The following is a 16,611-nucleotide window of genomic DNA, read 5'->3' on the forward strand; positions in this document are numbered from 1 at the left end:
AACTGGCTCAGGTTGTTGCTCCCATTTTACAGATGGGGACTGATCCTGAGTTCAAGCCTAGCTTGAGAATGATCCCTTTTACCCGCAAGATACCTTCCCTTCCCTTTCATTGTGGTGCCATCTTGCCTTTTATTTCTAGTGTCTTTTATTTCTATATGCCGCAGTCGCATATGGAGGATCCTCCATTCGCGACTGCAGCCACGATCAGAGGATCCCGCCACCGTCCATACGGCGTTCGAGTGGCACCGGCAGCAAACCTCTATGTACAACACATGCCCGATGCCACACATGCGCCCTACGTAGTGACACCACACATGCATTGTACGTAGTGGCGCAACGTGTGCGCAGCCGGCAGTTTGCACCGTCCCAGATATTGGTTGGCCTTCGTTCGCCCCTGAGTCAGTGTGGGCAATATTGAGGTAAAGGGACGAAACAACTTCATGTGCTCCTAACAGATGAAATATCCCCCCCACCTTATTCCTTTCACAACATTAACAAACTGCTTGACTGTAATAAAACCTCTCAGCAGTTTACCAAAAAAGCAGTAAAATGATTAACAAAAGGCAATTAAATGATTCAAAAGGCAATTAAAATCAAAAGTAAGCAAAAAGAGATTAAAACACAACAACATGCACATATCTGGAGAGGCTTGCCTTGAACAGAATTTTTTTTAGCAGTGAAGGTGCCCGTTCCAGAGGGGAGGTGATGCCACACTTTAAAAGATTTATTTCTTACAGCTGCAGAACAGGTATTAAGTAGATTCCTATACGGTAAGGCAAATCCAGAAGCAAACAGGTACCAAACTCGAAAGGTCTTTAAGTACAGATAGTAACACCTGAAACTTGGTCTTGTAACCAATTGGCAGCCAGTGCAGATCTCTGAGCAGAGGTGCTAAAAGGTGACAGGGTCTCACTCTGTAAGCATTTGTGCTGCAGCATTCTGCACAAACTGCACCTTCTGAATCGAGCACAAGGGGAGCTCCATATAGAATCTGTTGCACTGATCCAGTCTTAATGTTGCCAGTGTTTGAACTACTGTGGTGAAGCTCTCCCAGTCCAGGAATGGTCACTGCTGCTATGCTACCCACAGATTGTAAAACAATGAGTGAAATGTTCCTCTCTTCCCTCTTTTCAAATCTAAGGATTGTTATCTCCAGTCATTGCCAAGATGGCTGGAGGGGACCAGAATGGAACAGCCAACGTCTCCTACACAGACTTCCTTCTGCTCGCCTTCCCAGGCCTCCAAGAGTCCAGATATCTCCTCGCCATCCCTTTCTTCTGCCTTTACCTCATGATTGTTGCAGGGAACTCCATCCTGATCTACACTGTGAGGAGAGATCACAGTCTCCATTCGCCCATGTATGTCCTGATTGCTTTGCTCTTGGCAGTCAACATCTGTGGCTCCACCGTCATCCTTCCCAAGATGCTCCTCAGCTTCCTTCTCGGAGTCAGCCACATCTCCCTGACGGAGTGCCTGGTCCAGATGTTCTTCCTCTACTTCGTCCTCATGTTGGACTGCAATGTTCTCCTCCTGATGGCTTTGGACAGGTATGTGGCCATTTGTCACCCTCTGCACTACACAGACATCATGACGAAGAAGCTCCTGGTGATATTGACACTGGTCGCTCTTGCCCGGAGTCTGGCTGTAGTGGGCCCGGTGGTAATCCTGGCTTCCCAGGTGAGGTTTTGCCGGTCCAACACCATTGGGCATTTTGCCTGTGAGCACATGGCCCTCATGAAGTTGTCCTGTGGTGACATCTCCAGGAACAAGATTGTAGGCCTGGCAGCAAGAACCATCACCATCATGTTTGACTTTTGTTTCCTCCTGGGTTCTTATGGCTGCATCCTCCAGGTATCCATGCAGATGAGCTCTGGCCACACCCGACACAAGGCCTTCCACACCTGTGGCACCCACCTCATGGTCATTCTTACAGTCTACTCTTGCAGCCTTGTCTCCTCTCTTGTCTTCCGCTTAGCTAAGTCAGCCAGCCAGGATGTCCACAATCTGCTCAGCGCAATATACCTGTTTCTTCCCTGGATCCTCAACCCCATCATTTATGGCATGAGGACTAAGGAGATCCAGGACAGTCTTTGGAAGCTGCTCAGGAGGAAATGGGCTCATTTGGTCCCAGGGAAAGCAGTGGCGATGAGCAGAAGCAAGTGACCGATCTGTCTGTGTGCCAGATTTAGCAGAACCACCTAGAGCAGACATTGCACACCTGGTACCCTGAAGCTGTTTTTGACTACAACTCCCATCAGCCACATGATGGGGGCTATTGTACAAAAACATATGGAGGGCTGCAGCAGGTTGACCCAGGCTCGTCAGGAGCCATGCAAATGGGTAGCCACCCGAGACGATTTCAAGGGTGTTCATATGGCACAGGGAACAAATGAGAAAGTCTACTGCTTGAGTCTTTCTTGAAAGGCCGTGGAAGGATTCTGCTGAACATTCCTCTAAAGGTCTCACCCTGGCTGCCATTAGAGTCAGAGGACATCTGGGAGATGAAGAGTTTCTACCAACTCAGACTGACCATTCTCAATCTTCAAGAGGAGCCTGAAAGCCCAAAGTAAAGATGGTGGATTTACATGGCAGAGTTTGTTTGGGTCTCTCCCCACCCCCACCCCACCCCCGTTCCTTCTTTCTTTCTTTGAATTGTTGGAATATTTTGTTAGTTTGCTATACATTTGATAAATTAATACTGTACTGTTCGCAGCAAAAATAGCTCTCTCAGAGGCACAGCAACTTCAGTCTTTGGTTTGAAAGAATCTGGAATGTAGTAACATTATCAAAACTTACTATCACAGGAAATAAAAAATAATCAGCAAACGTCATCTATTGAATAATAGTCATTTTTTATTATATTTTGGAATCATAAATTCCCAGAGAACATGCACTGTTGCATTATGGTATTGGTATTATTTTATATTATTTTCATCACTGTATAAATGATAAAGGTTATGCTACATATATTGATTTGTAAACTGTCCTAAATATAATATGTAAAAAAACCCCCCAAAAACTGTTTTCCACTGAAAAATAACTTAAATTGCCAGCAAATAATACTAAATGAGATTTGGCACTGCGTCTCAGAGTGTTTTATTCATTTAGTTTAATTTTAAAGGGGAGTGGGAGTGAGGTTGCCTCCTGAATCTCTGCTGGAAACATTTCCCACCGTATCGGAGCAGGGACACTAAATGCCCAAATTCTGGTTGAGGCCAGTTTGGATCATCTGCACCACGGGGGACAATTTACTGTGCTCCTCTGGATTATCTCGGTGATCAAACTGGGATATAGAATCATAGAACTGTAGAGGTGGAAGGGACCCCCGAGGGTCCTCTAGTCCATCCCCTTGAAATGCAGGAATCTCAGCTAAAGCATGCAGGGCAGAGGACCACCCAACCTCTGCTTAAAAACCTCCAAGGGAGGAGAGTCCATAACTTCCCGAGGGAGACATCTGTTCCACTCTCAAACAACTCTCACTGTCAGATTGTTTTCCCTGTTGTTTAGCTGGAATCTCCTTTTTTGGAACTTGAAGCTAGGGGTTTGAGTCCTACCCTGCAGAGCAGGAGAAAACAAGCATGCTCCTAGATACCCATTTATCTACTTGCACTTTTTGGCGTGCTTTTGAACTGCTAGGTTGTCAGGAGCTGGGACCGTGCAACAGGAGCACATACAGCTTAAGGATGGGCAAAAAAAGTAATCTGCCTAGATCGTGTGTTGTGTCAGTACGCCTTTGAGCCGGTGCCAATGACTGGGCTCAATAACTTCTGCCCCGACTGGATCAGGCAACTGGGGAGCACTTCCAGAGACCTTCCACTCCTGGAAAGCAGGTCTAAGTGCACTGGACTCACAACTGTCCATTGTGAGCACCAAACTCAGCAGAGCATGAACAACATGGAAGATTGCTGCCAAGGAGTGTGGTGGAGTCTCCTTCTTTGGAGGTCTTTAAGCAGAGGCTTGACAACCATATGTCAGGAGTGCTCTGATGGTGTTTCCTGCTTGGCAGGGGGTTGGACTCGATGGCCCTTGTGGTCTCTTCCAACTCTATGATTCTATGATTCTATGATTCTATTCTATGATTCTATGATTCTATGATTGCTGTGAAGCATAACGTCTTTATTTTCTAAAAGCTACTGCAAACTAAAAACTAAAAGAGGTAACAGGACTGCATGAGTGTTACAGTTCTCACTCAGCCATCTAATCACTACAGAGATAACACTCAGACTCCCAGAGAGTCAGGCAGGAGCGGAAGAAGCGAAGAGCAGTTTCCGCCTCCTCCTTTCTGAAAACATCAAGTCAGGAGATTCTCGCAATGGGAGGGGGTGAAAATATCCACATGTTGCTCATCAAGACTGAGGGCTGATTTCCTTTCGCTTTGCTGCTGACTGTGTTTCAACCCTGCTGATGCCTGGTGGGAAGTATGGAGCTGTTAACGGAGAAATCCGAGGGCTCCCTTGGACAAAAACAAAACAAGGACACCAGCCAGGAATACCAGAGCAAAACAGCAGCCAGTAGGCTTGGTCTTTATTGAAGACCGTAGTGACAGGACTCCCACCTGCCACCAGGTGGAACAAGATGGAAGCCCAGAACAAAAAAGACCCCAACTTTTATTAGTTACTAATCCCCCAAGCTACACCCCTAGAACTACATCACAACTACATCATGACATCATTGACACATCACGAAAAGGAGGGGTTGAGGGAGGAGTTGTGACAGTAACCTGAGTATCTTGTCACCTGGCTGGTTCCTCCTTTCCCCCTCCCCATGAGTCATTTACAGAGGACAAAAGGGAGTTTGCAGTTTCCTGCCCCCAGAGGGAAGATCTGATCATTCTCCTTTGTTCCAGTCCCTGTTGAATCCACTCCCATATGCAAGTCCTTTGTGACTTTGATGGTCTTCTGTCTGGGACCACCCATGTTGTCATGCCAACTGGGTAGGGCTCCTGTGTATGTGCTGGTACGGTTAAGGGATTATGGCCGTCCTGTATCAAACCATCCCCCTTTGATAGTCCTTCCTTCATAGAGCAAAATAAACATGGATGGGTGTAAATCCGATGTACGGTTGATTTACTGTGAATTTATAACAGAAATGTCGCGTATGTCGTGTGTGTTGTGTTTGTACAAACGGAATGATTGGGGAGGGGGGTCTGCAACAGAGGGCAAATCTGTTTATGGCGGTCTTCATGTCATAAGCAGCCACAAAGAGCCATTTGACAGTGGAATGGTCTTCTTCGAGAAATTGTGGACTCTCCTTCCTTGGAGGTTTTGAAGCAGAGGTAGAATAGCCAATTGCCAGGGATGCTTCAGCTGAGATTCCTGACATTTTAGATTTGGAAGGTTTTAACAACTTTTTTGGGTGGCATGCATATTTGTGGTATGACAAAGTTAAGGTTCATAAAGGTTTTAAAAGTCATATTGTCAGGAAAGCATTGTTTAATGTGTGGATCAGATATAAAGATCTATTGGAGAATAAAACTCCAAGATGGCTTTCGCCAATGGAGGCAAAAGCTTTGAAAAAACTTAATATGGAGTCCACATGGCCGAGGTACTGGGAAATTTTAGAACAGGAGGGTAGCAATGTTAAATTGAAGAGTTTTGAGAAATTAAAGGATAAAGTCAGAGATTGGCTTCATTATTTTCAAATAATGGAGGCTTATAAGATGGATAAGAAAATTGGCTTCCAGGTGGAGAAATCTAAATTGGAGACAGAACTGTTAGAATCCAATACTAAGAATTTATCTAAAATGTACAACTTGCTGTTGAAATGGAATACGGAAGATGAAATTGTTAAATCAGCTATGATCAAGTGGGCGCAAGATATAGGTCACAATATTATGTTTGCTGACTGGGAAAGGTTGTGGACCACAGGCATCAAATTTACGGCATGTAATGCCTTGAGAGAAAATATTATGAAAATGATATATAGGTGGTACATGACCCCAGTCAAGCTTGCAAAAATTAACCACTTGTCAGATAACAAATGTTGGAAATGTAAAGAGAATGAAGGTACTTTTTTTCACCTTTGGTGGACATGCCCAAGGATTAAGGCTTTCTGGGAAATGATATATAATGAAATGAAAAAGATGTTTAAATACACTTTCCTGAAGAAACCAGAGGCCTTCCTCCTGGGTATGGTAAGCCATGTGGTGTTAAAAAAGGACAGAACGTTGTTTTTGTATGCTACAACAGCAGCAAGAATCCTTATCGCAAAGTATTGGAAGACGCCAGATCTACCCACTCTGGAAGAATGGCAGATGAAGATGACGGACTACATGGGACTCGCAGAGATGACGGGCAGAATCCGAGACCAGGAGAAGGAGACAGTGGAAGAAGATTGGAAGAAATTTAAGGACTATCTTAACAAATATTACAAGATTAAAGAATGTTAGATTGACAAGGATTTAAAAAATATATTGGTTTTCAGAGACATTAGCGTAAGAAAAGAAATGGAACTAGTAAAATTATATGGTGAAATAAGGGAAGGGACTTGCTGATGGAATAATGAAACTAGAATACAAAATGGTGAGGTATGAGGAAGTCGGGGAAATAAGGTTAAGAAATAAGGATTTGAAATTATTCTTGTTGTTTTTTGTTGTTGTTTGTGTTTGTCTTTATTGTAGTTGTTTTGTATTTGTATGTTTTATTGGAAAATTTAATAAATATTATTATAAAAAAAAAAGAGATTCCTGTGTTGCAGGGGGCTGGACTAGATGACCCCTGGAGTCCCTTACAGGTCTACGATTAAGTTTCTGGATCTCTTGGCTCTTGCAAAGCCAACCTGCTCTGCTAGTAACTAGGCAGGTGGGACTCAGTCCAAGGACGGCTGTCGTAACTTGTGTGTTGCGCAAACACTGTGGGCTGCGTGGCGTTGGCACCAGGCTGGGGAGTGGGCTGAAACAGTCGATTGGGCAGCGGTCCCTCTTAATGGATGCCACGTGGCTGTTGCATCAAAGTGCCAGCTGCCCTGACATACCTCTCCGTCTGGTGGAAATAGGGACTTCTATGATTCCATGACCACTTTTGGCCACAGAGTGGACTATAAATGTCAGGAGTAAATAACCAAGCAAGCATCAGCTGCCCCTGGGTTATGGCCTCTCCCTGCATTTTCAGAAAGCGCTGGGAGTCGCCCGTAGAAGCAGCATGCCAAGCTCTCGTCAGCTGAGAGCCAGTGTGGTGTGGCAGTTAAGAGTGGTGGACTTGTAATCTGGGGAACCGAGTTCGCTTCCCCGCTCCTCCACCTGCAGCTGCTGGGTGACCTTGGGCCAGTCACACTTCTCTGAAGTCTCTCAGCCCCACTCACCTCACAGAGTGTTTGTTGTGGGGGAGGAAGGGAAAGGAGAATGTTAGCCGCTTTGAGACTCCTTCGGGTAGTGATAAAGCGGGATATCAAATCCAAACTCCTCCTCCTCCTCCTCCTCCTCCTCCTCCTCCTCCTCCTCCTCCTCTTCTTCTTCGTCAGGCCACTTCTTCCTCTGGCCAAGCATCCTCATGTGTTTTAATCTCTAATTCCCCTACAACAGACACATTCATGACAAAAGAGCCGTCTCTGAGTTCTTCCCATTCACCAAAATGCTTTTTCCCCTTTCCAGAAGCTCTGCTTTGAACTAGACCCAAATGCTCAGATAAAGCCCTTATCTCTCTCTCTCTCTCACACACACACAAGTGACATTTTCCTCCCAATTGCTCAGGGCTGCGTGCAGGCATCTTCTCCTCACCCCCTTTTGGCCTCACAACAACCCGGTGAGCGAGGTTGAGCTGAGAGAAATGAGGGGTGCTCAAGAATGGGAATTCTGGGCCTAGTCTGACACTCTAAGGGCTACCCCATACCCAGACCTCCTCTTTGGGCTTATCTACCCCAGGACAAAATGTGGGGATTCATTGATTCAGAGTTTCCAAGGATACCACCCCCAATACCCATCTGCCAACACTCAGCAGTAAGAGTCTGAGATGGGAGAAAGCAGCAAAAGAAATCATAGAATCATTGGATTCTAGAGTTGGAAGGGATCCCTAAGGGTCATCTAGTCCAACCCCCTGCAATGCAGGAATCTCAGCTAAAGCATCCATGGCAGATGGCCGTCCGATCTCTGCTTAGAAGCTTCAAAGGAAGGGGTGCCCACAACCTCCCAGGGGAATTTGTTAAACTGTCAAATGACTCTTACCAACAGAAATTCTTCATGGTGTCAGAATCTCATTTCTTGCAACTTGAAGTCATGGGTTTAAGTCCTACCGCCCAAGGAGAACACAAACTTGCTCCATGTTCCATGCAAAAGCCCTTAAGAAAACGGTCATCCTCTCACCTCCAGGCTAAACATACGCAGCTTCTTGAACAGTTCTTCATAAGACTTGGTTTCCAGACCCTCAGTCATCTTGGTTGCCCTCCGCTGCACACCTTCTAAACTGAACACAGTGCCCAACACCTCATCTTCATGTGGCAGCCCATCAGATATTTGAAGGTGGCTACTGTGTCTCCTCTCAGTTTCCTCTTTTCCAAACTAAACATACCCAGCTCCTTCAACCGTTCTTCATAATGCTTAGTTTCCAGACCCTTGATCATTGTGGTCACCCTCCTCTGCACATGTTCCAGCTTGTCAAGATCCTTCTTAAATTGTGGTACCCAGAACTGGACACCGTGCTCCAGGTGTGGTCTGACCAAGGCAGAATAGAACAGGAATATTACTTCCCTTGATCTGGACACTAGACTTCTGTTGATACAGCCTAGAATAGCTTTGAGTTGTTAGGGTTGTTTTCCCCCCCCTGTTATTTTCCAGGCAAAACCAATTCCCTCATTTTAGGGGGCAGAACAGGGCACTGAATCACAGAATCACCCAACTGTAGAGTTGGAAGGGACACCCCCCTGGTTCACTCCCAGCAATGCTTCCAACGAATGAATAAAACAAACAAGCAAAACAGACACCCACACTTCCAGGGACCCCAAGCTCAGCACCCCTTCCCCGCTTTCCAGAGGGCCTGAGCCAGCCTCTCCCGGATGCATTTGGTCTTGACCGCATAGACCACGGGGTTCAGGACAGGAGGGAGGAGCTGGTAGATGTTGGCCAGGAGAATGAGAAGGTGCTGAGGGATGGTGCCGTGGCTAAAGCGGTGGGCAAAGAAAGAGAAGAAGGCAGGGGTGTAGAACAAGACTATGACGCACAGGTGGGAGCCACACGTCCCGATGGCCTTGAGACGAGCATCCTTCGATGGGAGATGGAAAACCGCCCTGAGGATCAGGGTGTAGGAGACGGCAATAAGGACCACGTCCAGGCCGGGAGACAAAAGGGTGGTCGCCAAGCCGTACCAGATGTTGACGCCGATGTCTGCACAGGCCATGTGAGCGACGCCCATGTGCTCGCAGTAAGAGTGAGGCATCTCCCGGTGCCCACAGTACGGCAGCCTCTGGAGGAGGAAGACTGTGGGGAGCATCACGCAGAAGCCCCTGGCGAGAGCTGCCAGCCCGACCCTCACGATGGCGGGGCGGGTGAGGATGGCGGCGTAGCGCAGTGGTCGGCAGATGGCAACGTAGCGGTCAAAGGCCATGGCGAGCAGGATGGTGGACTCTGCGATGAAGCTGAGGTGGGTGAAGAACATCTGGGCCAGGCAGGCCTGGAAGGAGATCTCCTTGGAGATGGAGAGGAGGACGCTCAGGGTTTTGGGCACAGTGGAGGAGGACAAGGCCAGGTCTGCCAGGGCCAGCAGGGCCAGGAAGAGGTACATGGGCTGGTGGAGGCTGCGCTCGGTGGCGATGATGTAAAGCAGGCAAGAGTTGCCCCAAAGGGCCACGATGTACATCAGGCAGAAGAGGAGGGCAATCCAGCCGTGATACGCCTCCAGGCCCGGGATGCCAAGAAGGACGAACGAAGCCGGGTGGAAGGCACTCTGGTTGGCAGAGGAAGGTTCAGCAACCTGGAGTGTCTTGCTTGTCTCCATGATATCTCAACCCACCAAGGTGGAGTCTGGAAGAGGGTAGCTTCTGAGAGAGGAAGGCAGAATGGAAGGAACTGGGCAGGTTGGAGGAATGGAAAGAGTGACCTCAGTTTGTTCCGTCCTCAGCCTGACGATTCACAAGTTGGATTTCATAGAATTGTAGAGATGGAAAGGATCCCGTGGAGACATTGAGTCCAGCCCCCCCCCCCCCGCAATGCAGGAACCACAGCTACAGAACCCCTAACTTGTGGCCACCCAACCTCTGCTCAAAAACCTCCAAGGAAGGAGAGATCACCAGTCTATTCCACTGTCAAACAGCTCTTGCCCTTCCTAAAGTTTAGTCGGAATCTCCTTTATTGCCATTTTAATCCATTGATTTGGGTCTTCTGGTGCAGAAGAAGGCAAGCTTGCTCCAGCTTCCATGTGAGGGCCCTTCAGATACCTGAAGATGGCTATCATGCCATCTCTCGGTCTCCTCCAGGCTAAGCAGACCCACCATCCTCAACTGTTCAATCAGCTTCCATTCCTTGGTTCAGTTTTAGTGCTTAATTTTGAGGGCAAAATGAAATTCCTTCTTCTCCAAGCGATACAGCAGTGGCTAGCATTGACTCACCAGGCAGGTCCTGGATGGATGAGCTTCTGCCTGGGAGGGGAGGGAGCAGGGCAGGGCCTCGTTTATCCTCTGACATCTCCAGCTGCAACTGAGCAGAGGACTTCTCCTCTCCTCCACCCCAGCTGGTGAGGAAGCAAGGGAGTCTTCAGCCCCCAGTTCTCCAGCTCTCAAAGCTCCTTCTGCTCTCTTCCCCTGTGGCTTCATCTGGGGACAGAATCCAGATAATGGCTCTTGGCTTCCGCAGCCTCCCCCTTGGCCAGGAGCAGGTGGGGAGGAGCTGCAGGAGGAGGGGGCCCCTTGCTGGGAGAGGAGGAACCTGGCCACCCGCTCCCCTGGGCTCCCCCAGGGAAGAGATGCCCCACCAAAGGGAGGGATGCCCCACAGACAGATCGCCGCCTTCCGTCTCCCGCTCTGAGCTGCTGCCCTGCTGCCTGGCTGGGCTTTTCTTTTTCTTTTTTTTTAAATATTTTTTATTAAGGATTTTCTTGTTTTACAGAAGTGTAGTGCCTCGTTTTTCTTCTTCTTCTTCTTCTTCTTCTTCTTCCATGTAACGTTTTTACAAATCCGTTTCATTTGTTGAGGCATTAGGGGGAGAAGAAAACAGAAAGAAAAAAGAAAGGGGGGTGGGGAGAGGGGGGATGGATGGGGGTGGGGTCGGGTGGCGGTGTTTCTATTATGTTTAATGTATGTAGAGTTTGGTGTCAGCGTTGCTTGTGTTGTTCACTTGTGTTCCTTTGGTGGTGAGAGAGGTTGGGGTTGGCTTAGGGTGTGATTGTTTGCTTGTGATTGGCTGTGGTGATCTTTGTTTTCGTGTGTGAGTGAGGTGGGTGGGTGTTTTGGATCAGGTTAGCCATATTGATTTGTATGCTGTTGGTGGATTATTGTCGTTGTCCTGTTGGGCTGTGTATGTGATAAAGGGGAGCCATACCGGGGTGAAGGCGTCTTCTTCTGTTTGTCCCCGTGTCAGTTTCAGTTTATTAGTTAATTTCTCTAGTAGGGCTGTTTCCCATACTATTTGGTACCATTGGTCCATGCTTACTCCTGACAGGTCTCTCCAGTGTCTGGTTATGGTGTTTCTGGTTGCTGAGAGCAGGTGGGTTATAAGTTCTTTGTGGTGTAAATGGGCATTGTTGTCTTGGAAGATGTTTAGTAGGGCCAATTCTGGGGTGATGTCTATTACTTGCTTAGTTATTTTACATATTTCTTGTATGGCTGTTGTCCAGAATAGTTGACTTTTGGGACACTCCCACCACATGTGGAGGTATGTGCCTGAGGAGGTGCACCCTCTCCAGCATTTTGGTGAGGTTCCTGGGTGTATTAGCGCTAGTTTCCTTGGTGTTAGGTACCACCTGTAGGTGAGTTTCAGTGTGAGTTCTTTTCTTTTTGTTGATATGGATTTAAAGGGGGGTTTAGACCACATTCTGGTCCATTGAGTGGGGTTAATCTCATAGCCTATGTCATTCTCCCATTGTTTTTTGATTGTGTCTAGGGGATTTGCGGGATTTTGGAGTAGTATTTTGTATATTGCGGATACCGTCCCTTTACCGTTTCCCTTTGTTGTTAGGAGGAGGTTTTCGAAGGTTGTCAGGGGCCTAGTTGCTGCTGATTTTACTGTTGGGTTGTTTAAGAAGGCATGTAGTTGGTGTTGTGTTAACCAGGTCACTGGCTGGGCTTTTCTGGGATCAAGGAATTGTAGAGCTGGAAGGGACCCCCAGGGCCATCTAGTCCAACCCCTTGCGATGCAGGAATAAATGCAGGGGTGCTTGTAAAGTTGATCTGCCGGAGGGGGGGGCATTTGCACCATGTCCAAAAATGGGGGAAATGAATCTCCAGTCAAAGAGGTCGAAAGAGGATTCGCACATCTAACCCATGCTGCTATTGTGATAAAATAAAATAAAATAAAAGCAGGGAGAATACAGTGGTACCTTGGTTCTCAAACGCCTTGGTTCTCAAACAACTTGGAACCCAAACACTGCAAACCCAGAAGGAAGTGTTCTGGTTTGCAAACTTTTTTCAGAAGTTGAACATGCTCCTTTTTGAGTGTTATGCTTCCGATTTGAGTGCCACACTTCTGTTTGGAGTGTTACGCAGAGGTCTGTCTGTTTTTGCTATTTATTTTGTGTTTTTGTGGCTGTGTGTGTGTCTGTGTGTCTGTGTGGAACCCAGTTCAGCTACTGATTGATTGTGAGACTGCAGCACATTGTTTATTGCTTTCATTTTATGGATCAATAGTCTCATCAGATAATAAAATTCATGTTAAATTGCTGCTTTGGGGATTGATATTAAAAGTCTGGAACGGATTAATCCCTTTTGCATTCCTTTCTATGGGAAAGCGCGCCTTGGTTTTGGAATGCTTTGGTTTTGGAACGGACTTCCGGAACGGATTAAGTTTGAGAACCAAGGGACCACTGTATATTGTAAAACCACCAACCAAACACCAGGAAGGACTTTCTGAGGGTAGGAGCTGTTTGACGGTCGAACCGATTCCTTTAGAAGGTGGTGGACTCTCGTTCCATGGAGGTTTCCAAACAGAGTCCGGATGGGCTTTAGTTGAGATTCCTGCCTTGCTGGGGGTTGGACTAGATGACCCTTGGGGTGCAGGGCAACAGATCCTGAGGAGGATCTTTATTCCCTCCTTCTTCATGATCGAGATGCTTGCCCTTCCCTTCTTCCCTAGAGAGGAGGGGGCGTCATTTTGTCATTCGCATCAGGTGCCAAAATGTCTTGGGCTGGCCCTGGGCGTCAGCGGTTGGCATCTGAAAAGTGTGCCTGGAAGGGCTGCAATGATAGCAGGTCATTTGCAAAGGTTCCTGCTTTCCGTTTACTTATTATTCTGCTTCCACTTGCCCATCCAGTGATCTTTTCTTCCTTACAGGGCTCGGGAAATGTTCCCAGAGCCCAGAAAGCAGCCCTTTCCCTCGCTGGGCGCAGGGGCAGTTCTGGGGGTTCTTGACTTTGCAAGATTTGGGTTTTGTGCATGCAGACCCCTCCCCAACAAAATCCTCACGTAAGGGGTGGGCCAACTGTACACACGTGGCATCAGAGTGGGGGTGCAATGTCAGAGGAGGACACCTGGGGCGGTGAGGGGCAGGAGGGGGCAGGGAAGAGAGCCAGGGGTTTTGCCTCTAGGGGCTAAATGTCCCAGAACACCCTTGCCAGCAGCCATCGAAAGCCCTCTTCTCCATGAATCCCTCCATTCCTCTTCTCAAGCCATTCAAGTGGCAGGGAGTTCCATAGTTTAAGTCTGTGTTGCGCCAAAGAAGGACTTTCTTTTCTCTGTCCGCAATCTCCCAACATTGCGCAGGAGTTCTAGTGTGTTACTCCTTCTTGCCTTTTCTCCAAACCAGAAAAGGCAGATTGTGTTTTTTTCTCCTCAATAATTTTTATGGATTTTTTTTCAAATATCTTAATCACAATACAGTTTAACAATATTATTCTCCTTAAAATCTATATCTTATCTGAATTAACTTCCCTCCACCCCTCTTCTGGCTTCTCTATATTATTCTTACTTAAGCGTGTTTACTATATATACATTCTATAAATGTCTACAATTCCTTAATAAGTTTTTTGTGTTACACTTTAAACATACAGCCATTATATTACAGCATTACATCTTATGGACTAAGCAAATTTCTACAATAAATGTTAGGAATTTTATATCATTCCTGTGAGTGTCTTTATTTATGTACAGTTTTCTCTAAGTATACCATAAATTTGGACCATTCTTTTTGGAATTTCTCATTGTTCTGCTGTTGGATTCTTCCAGTTAGCCTTGCTATTTCCGCGTACTCCAATACTCTCTGTTGCCGTTCTTCAGTTGTTGGAATATCCTGTTGTTTCCATCTCGGTGCCTGCTGTTGTGGCATACAGGAAGAATTTCTGATCTTCCTTTTTAATGTCCTCTCCAACCATTCCTAGCAAAAATGCCTGTGGGGGGTTTTTTATATAAAAGGTGCACCTAAATATCTTTTTAAACTCATTATACACACTATCCCTTGTCATGAAGAGTCAGATACGACTAAACGACTAAACAACAACAACACACTATCCCAAAAAGTCTTCACCTTGTCACACAACCACCACATGTGGAGAAAATTTCCCTCTTTTACAGTGCATTTCCAACAGTTCTTATTTTTCATTTTGTACATCTTTGCTAGTTTGGTGGGTGTTAAGTACCACCTATACATCATTTTTAACAAATTCTCTTTTAAGGTCATGGATGTGGTAAATTCTATTCCTAAATTCCATAGTCTTGTCCATTTCTCATACTCGATATTATATCCTAGGTCCATTGCCCACTTAGTCATGATCTCCTTAATTACTTCATCTTTTGTGTGCCATTCCAACAAAAAAATTCATATACTTTAGACAACATCTTTGTACGACCTTGTAATACCCCAGTCTCCAGTATTGATCTATGATGATTAAATCCATAATTTTTGTTTCTATCTTTAAGGAATATATCATTAATTATTTAATTAATTAATTGTACATCTTTGCTAGATTGGTGGGTATTAAGTACCACCTATACATCTTCTTTGCGAACAAAGAGACATCACCTTGCCAACAAAGGTCCGTATAGTTAAAGCTATGGTTTTCCCAGTAGTGATGTATGGAAGTGAGAGCTGGACCATCAAGAAGGCTGATCGCTGAAGAATTGATGCTTTTGAATTCTGGTGCTGGAGGAGACTCTGGAGAGTCCCATGGACTGCAAGAAGATCCAACCTCTCCATTCTGAAGGAAATCAGCCCTGAGTGCTCCCTGGAAGCACAGATTGTGAAGCTGAGGCTCCAATACTTTGGCCACCTCATGAGAAGAGAAGACTCCCTGGAAAAGACCCTGATGTTGGGAAAGATGGAGGGCACAAGGAGAAGGGGACGACAGAGGATGAGATGGTGGGACAGTGTTCTTGAAGCTACAAACATGAGTCTGACCAAACTGTGGGAGGCAAACAATGGATGAAGGATTGCTAAAAAATTTTAAAATAAGAATGCAGTGAAGGGGAGGTATGGGGAAGTCGTGTTATGTTTGTTTGTTTTTTGTTTATGTTGTAAAATTAATAAAAATTATTTTTTAAAAAAACAAACAAACTGCGGGAGGCAGTGGAAGAAAGGAGTGCCTGGCGTACTCTGATCCAGGGCGTCACGAAGAGTCAGACACGACTAAACGACTAAATAACAACAACAACATACATTTTCAGGCTACAGACAGAAAAGGCAGCTTGAACCCTTCAGCTTCAGGAGCCCAGCTGCCCCCCCTCCAAATCCCAGGCCCATTATAGGCTCCCACTGGGGAGATGGTGCAACGGCTTATAAACCCTGCAAGGGGCAGGAGTTGAGGACGCCCCTCCTGGCACAAGACTCCTCTGGACCCTCTTGCAAGGATTTGAGTAAGTGACACAGGCTGCTCGCTGAACATGCTGGGGTGGAAAGGACCCCCGTGGAGGGAGGGGGCATGTTGGGGCTTTGTCTGGGTGACCTGGGTGAGGGTGCTAGCCAGGGAGGCTGGGAGCACATCAGCCAAAGGAAACAAGAGCCCGGTTTGCAAAGAGCCGATGCTGAACATCAGATGATTTGGTTCAGAAAAAACAAAGCCGTCCTTTAATCGGCGTATGGTTCAAACGCTTCAGAAAAGAGGCCAAGAGGCCAGACTCCCCTCTTGATGGAGGTTTGCAGCATTTGTTGTTGTTTTTGAGTCGTTTAGTCGTGTCCGCCTCTTTGTGACCCCCCCTGGACCAGAGCACGCCAGGCACTGGCTCTGGCTCTGGCTTTTGGCCAGGGTGGCTCTGCTCTGCCTCCACATCAGAGGCAGGGATGCTTCTGAAGGCCAGTTGTTTGAAACTGCAGGAGGACAGAGGTTGCTCAGGACTTACTTGAGTGTATCCATCTGGTTGGCCACTGTGAGAAGAGAATGCTGGACCAGATGGGCTCCACTGGGCCTGACCCAGAAGGCTCTTCTTATCTTCTTATGGTTGAACTGAATTGAATTTTATTATTTCGGTCACAGACCAGTTCCAGCCCACATACAATATTAAAGGAAGTCACAAAACATGATAGGGATGCATTTGCAATTAGGTAT

At 46.6% G+C, this 16,611-nt stretch overlaps 2 protein-coding genes across 2 annotated transcripts; one reads left to right on the top strand and one right to left on the bottom strand.

The window, feature by feature from the left end:
- Positions 1–1,167: 1,167 nt before the first annotated feature.
- LOC309341156 (olfactory receptor 52K1-like) lies at positions 1,168–2,299 on the top strand (the record flags this gene model as incomplete). The annotated part of the gene is made up of 1 exon (XM_081860675.1): positions 1,168–2,299. The coding sequence occupies one exon, from the start codon at positions 1,168–1,170 to the stop codon at positions 2,161–2,163; it is 996 nt and encodes a 331-aa protein (XP_081716801.1). The 3' UTR covers positions 2,164–2,299.
- A 6,637-nt stretch (positions 2,300–8,936) lies between these two features.
- LOC309340641 (olfactory receptor 52D1-like) lies at positions 8,937–9,860 on the bottom strand (the record flags this gene model as incomplete). The annotated part of the gene is made up of 1 exon (XM_081859523.1): positions 8,937–9,860. The coding sequence occupies exon 1, from the start codon at positions 9,783–9,785 to the stop codon at positions 8,937–8,939; it is 849 nt and encodes a 282-aa protein (XP_081715649.1). The 5' UTR covers positions 9,786–9,860.
- Positions 9,861–16,611: the final 6,751 nt, after the last annotated feature.

Source organism: Podarcis erhardii (assembly GCF_964252035.2).
Source record: "Podarcis erhardii genome assembly, chromosome: 4".
Taxonomy (NCBI): Eukaryota; Metazoa; Chordata; class Lepidosauria; order Squamata; family Lacertidae; genus Podarcis; species Podarcis erhardii.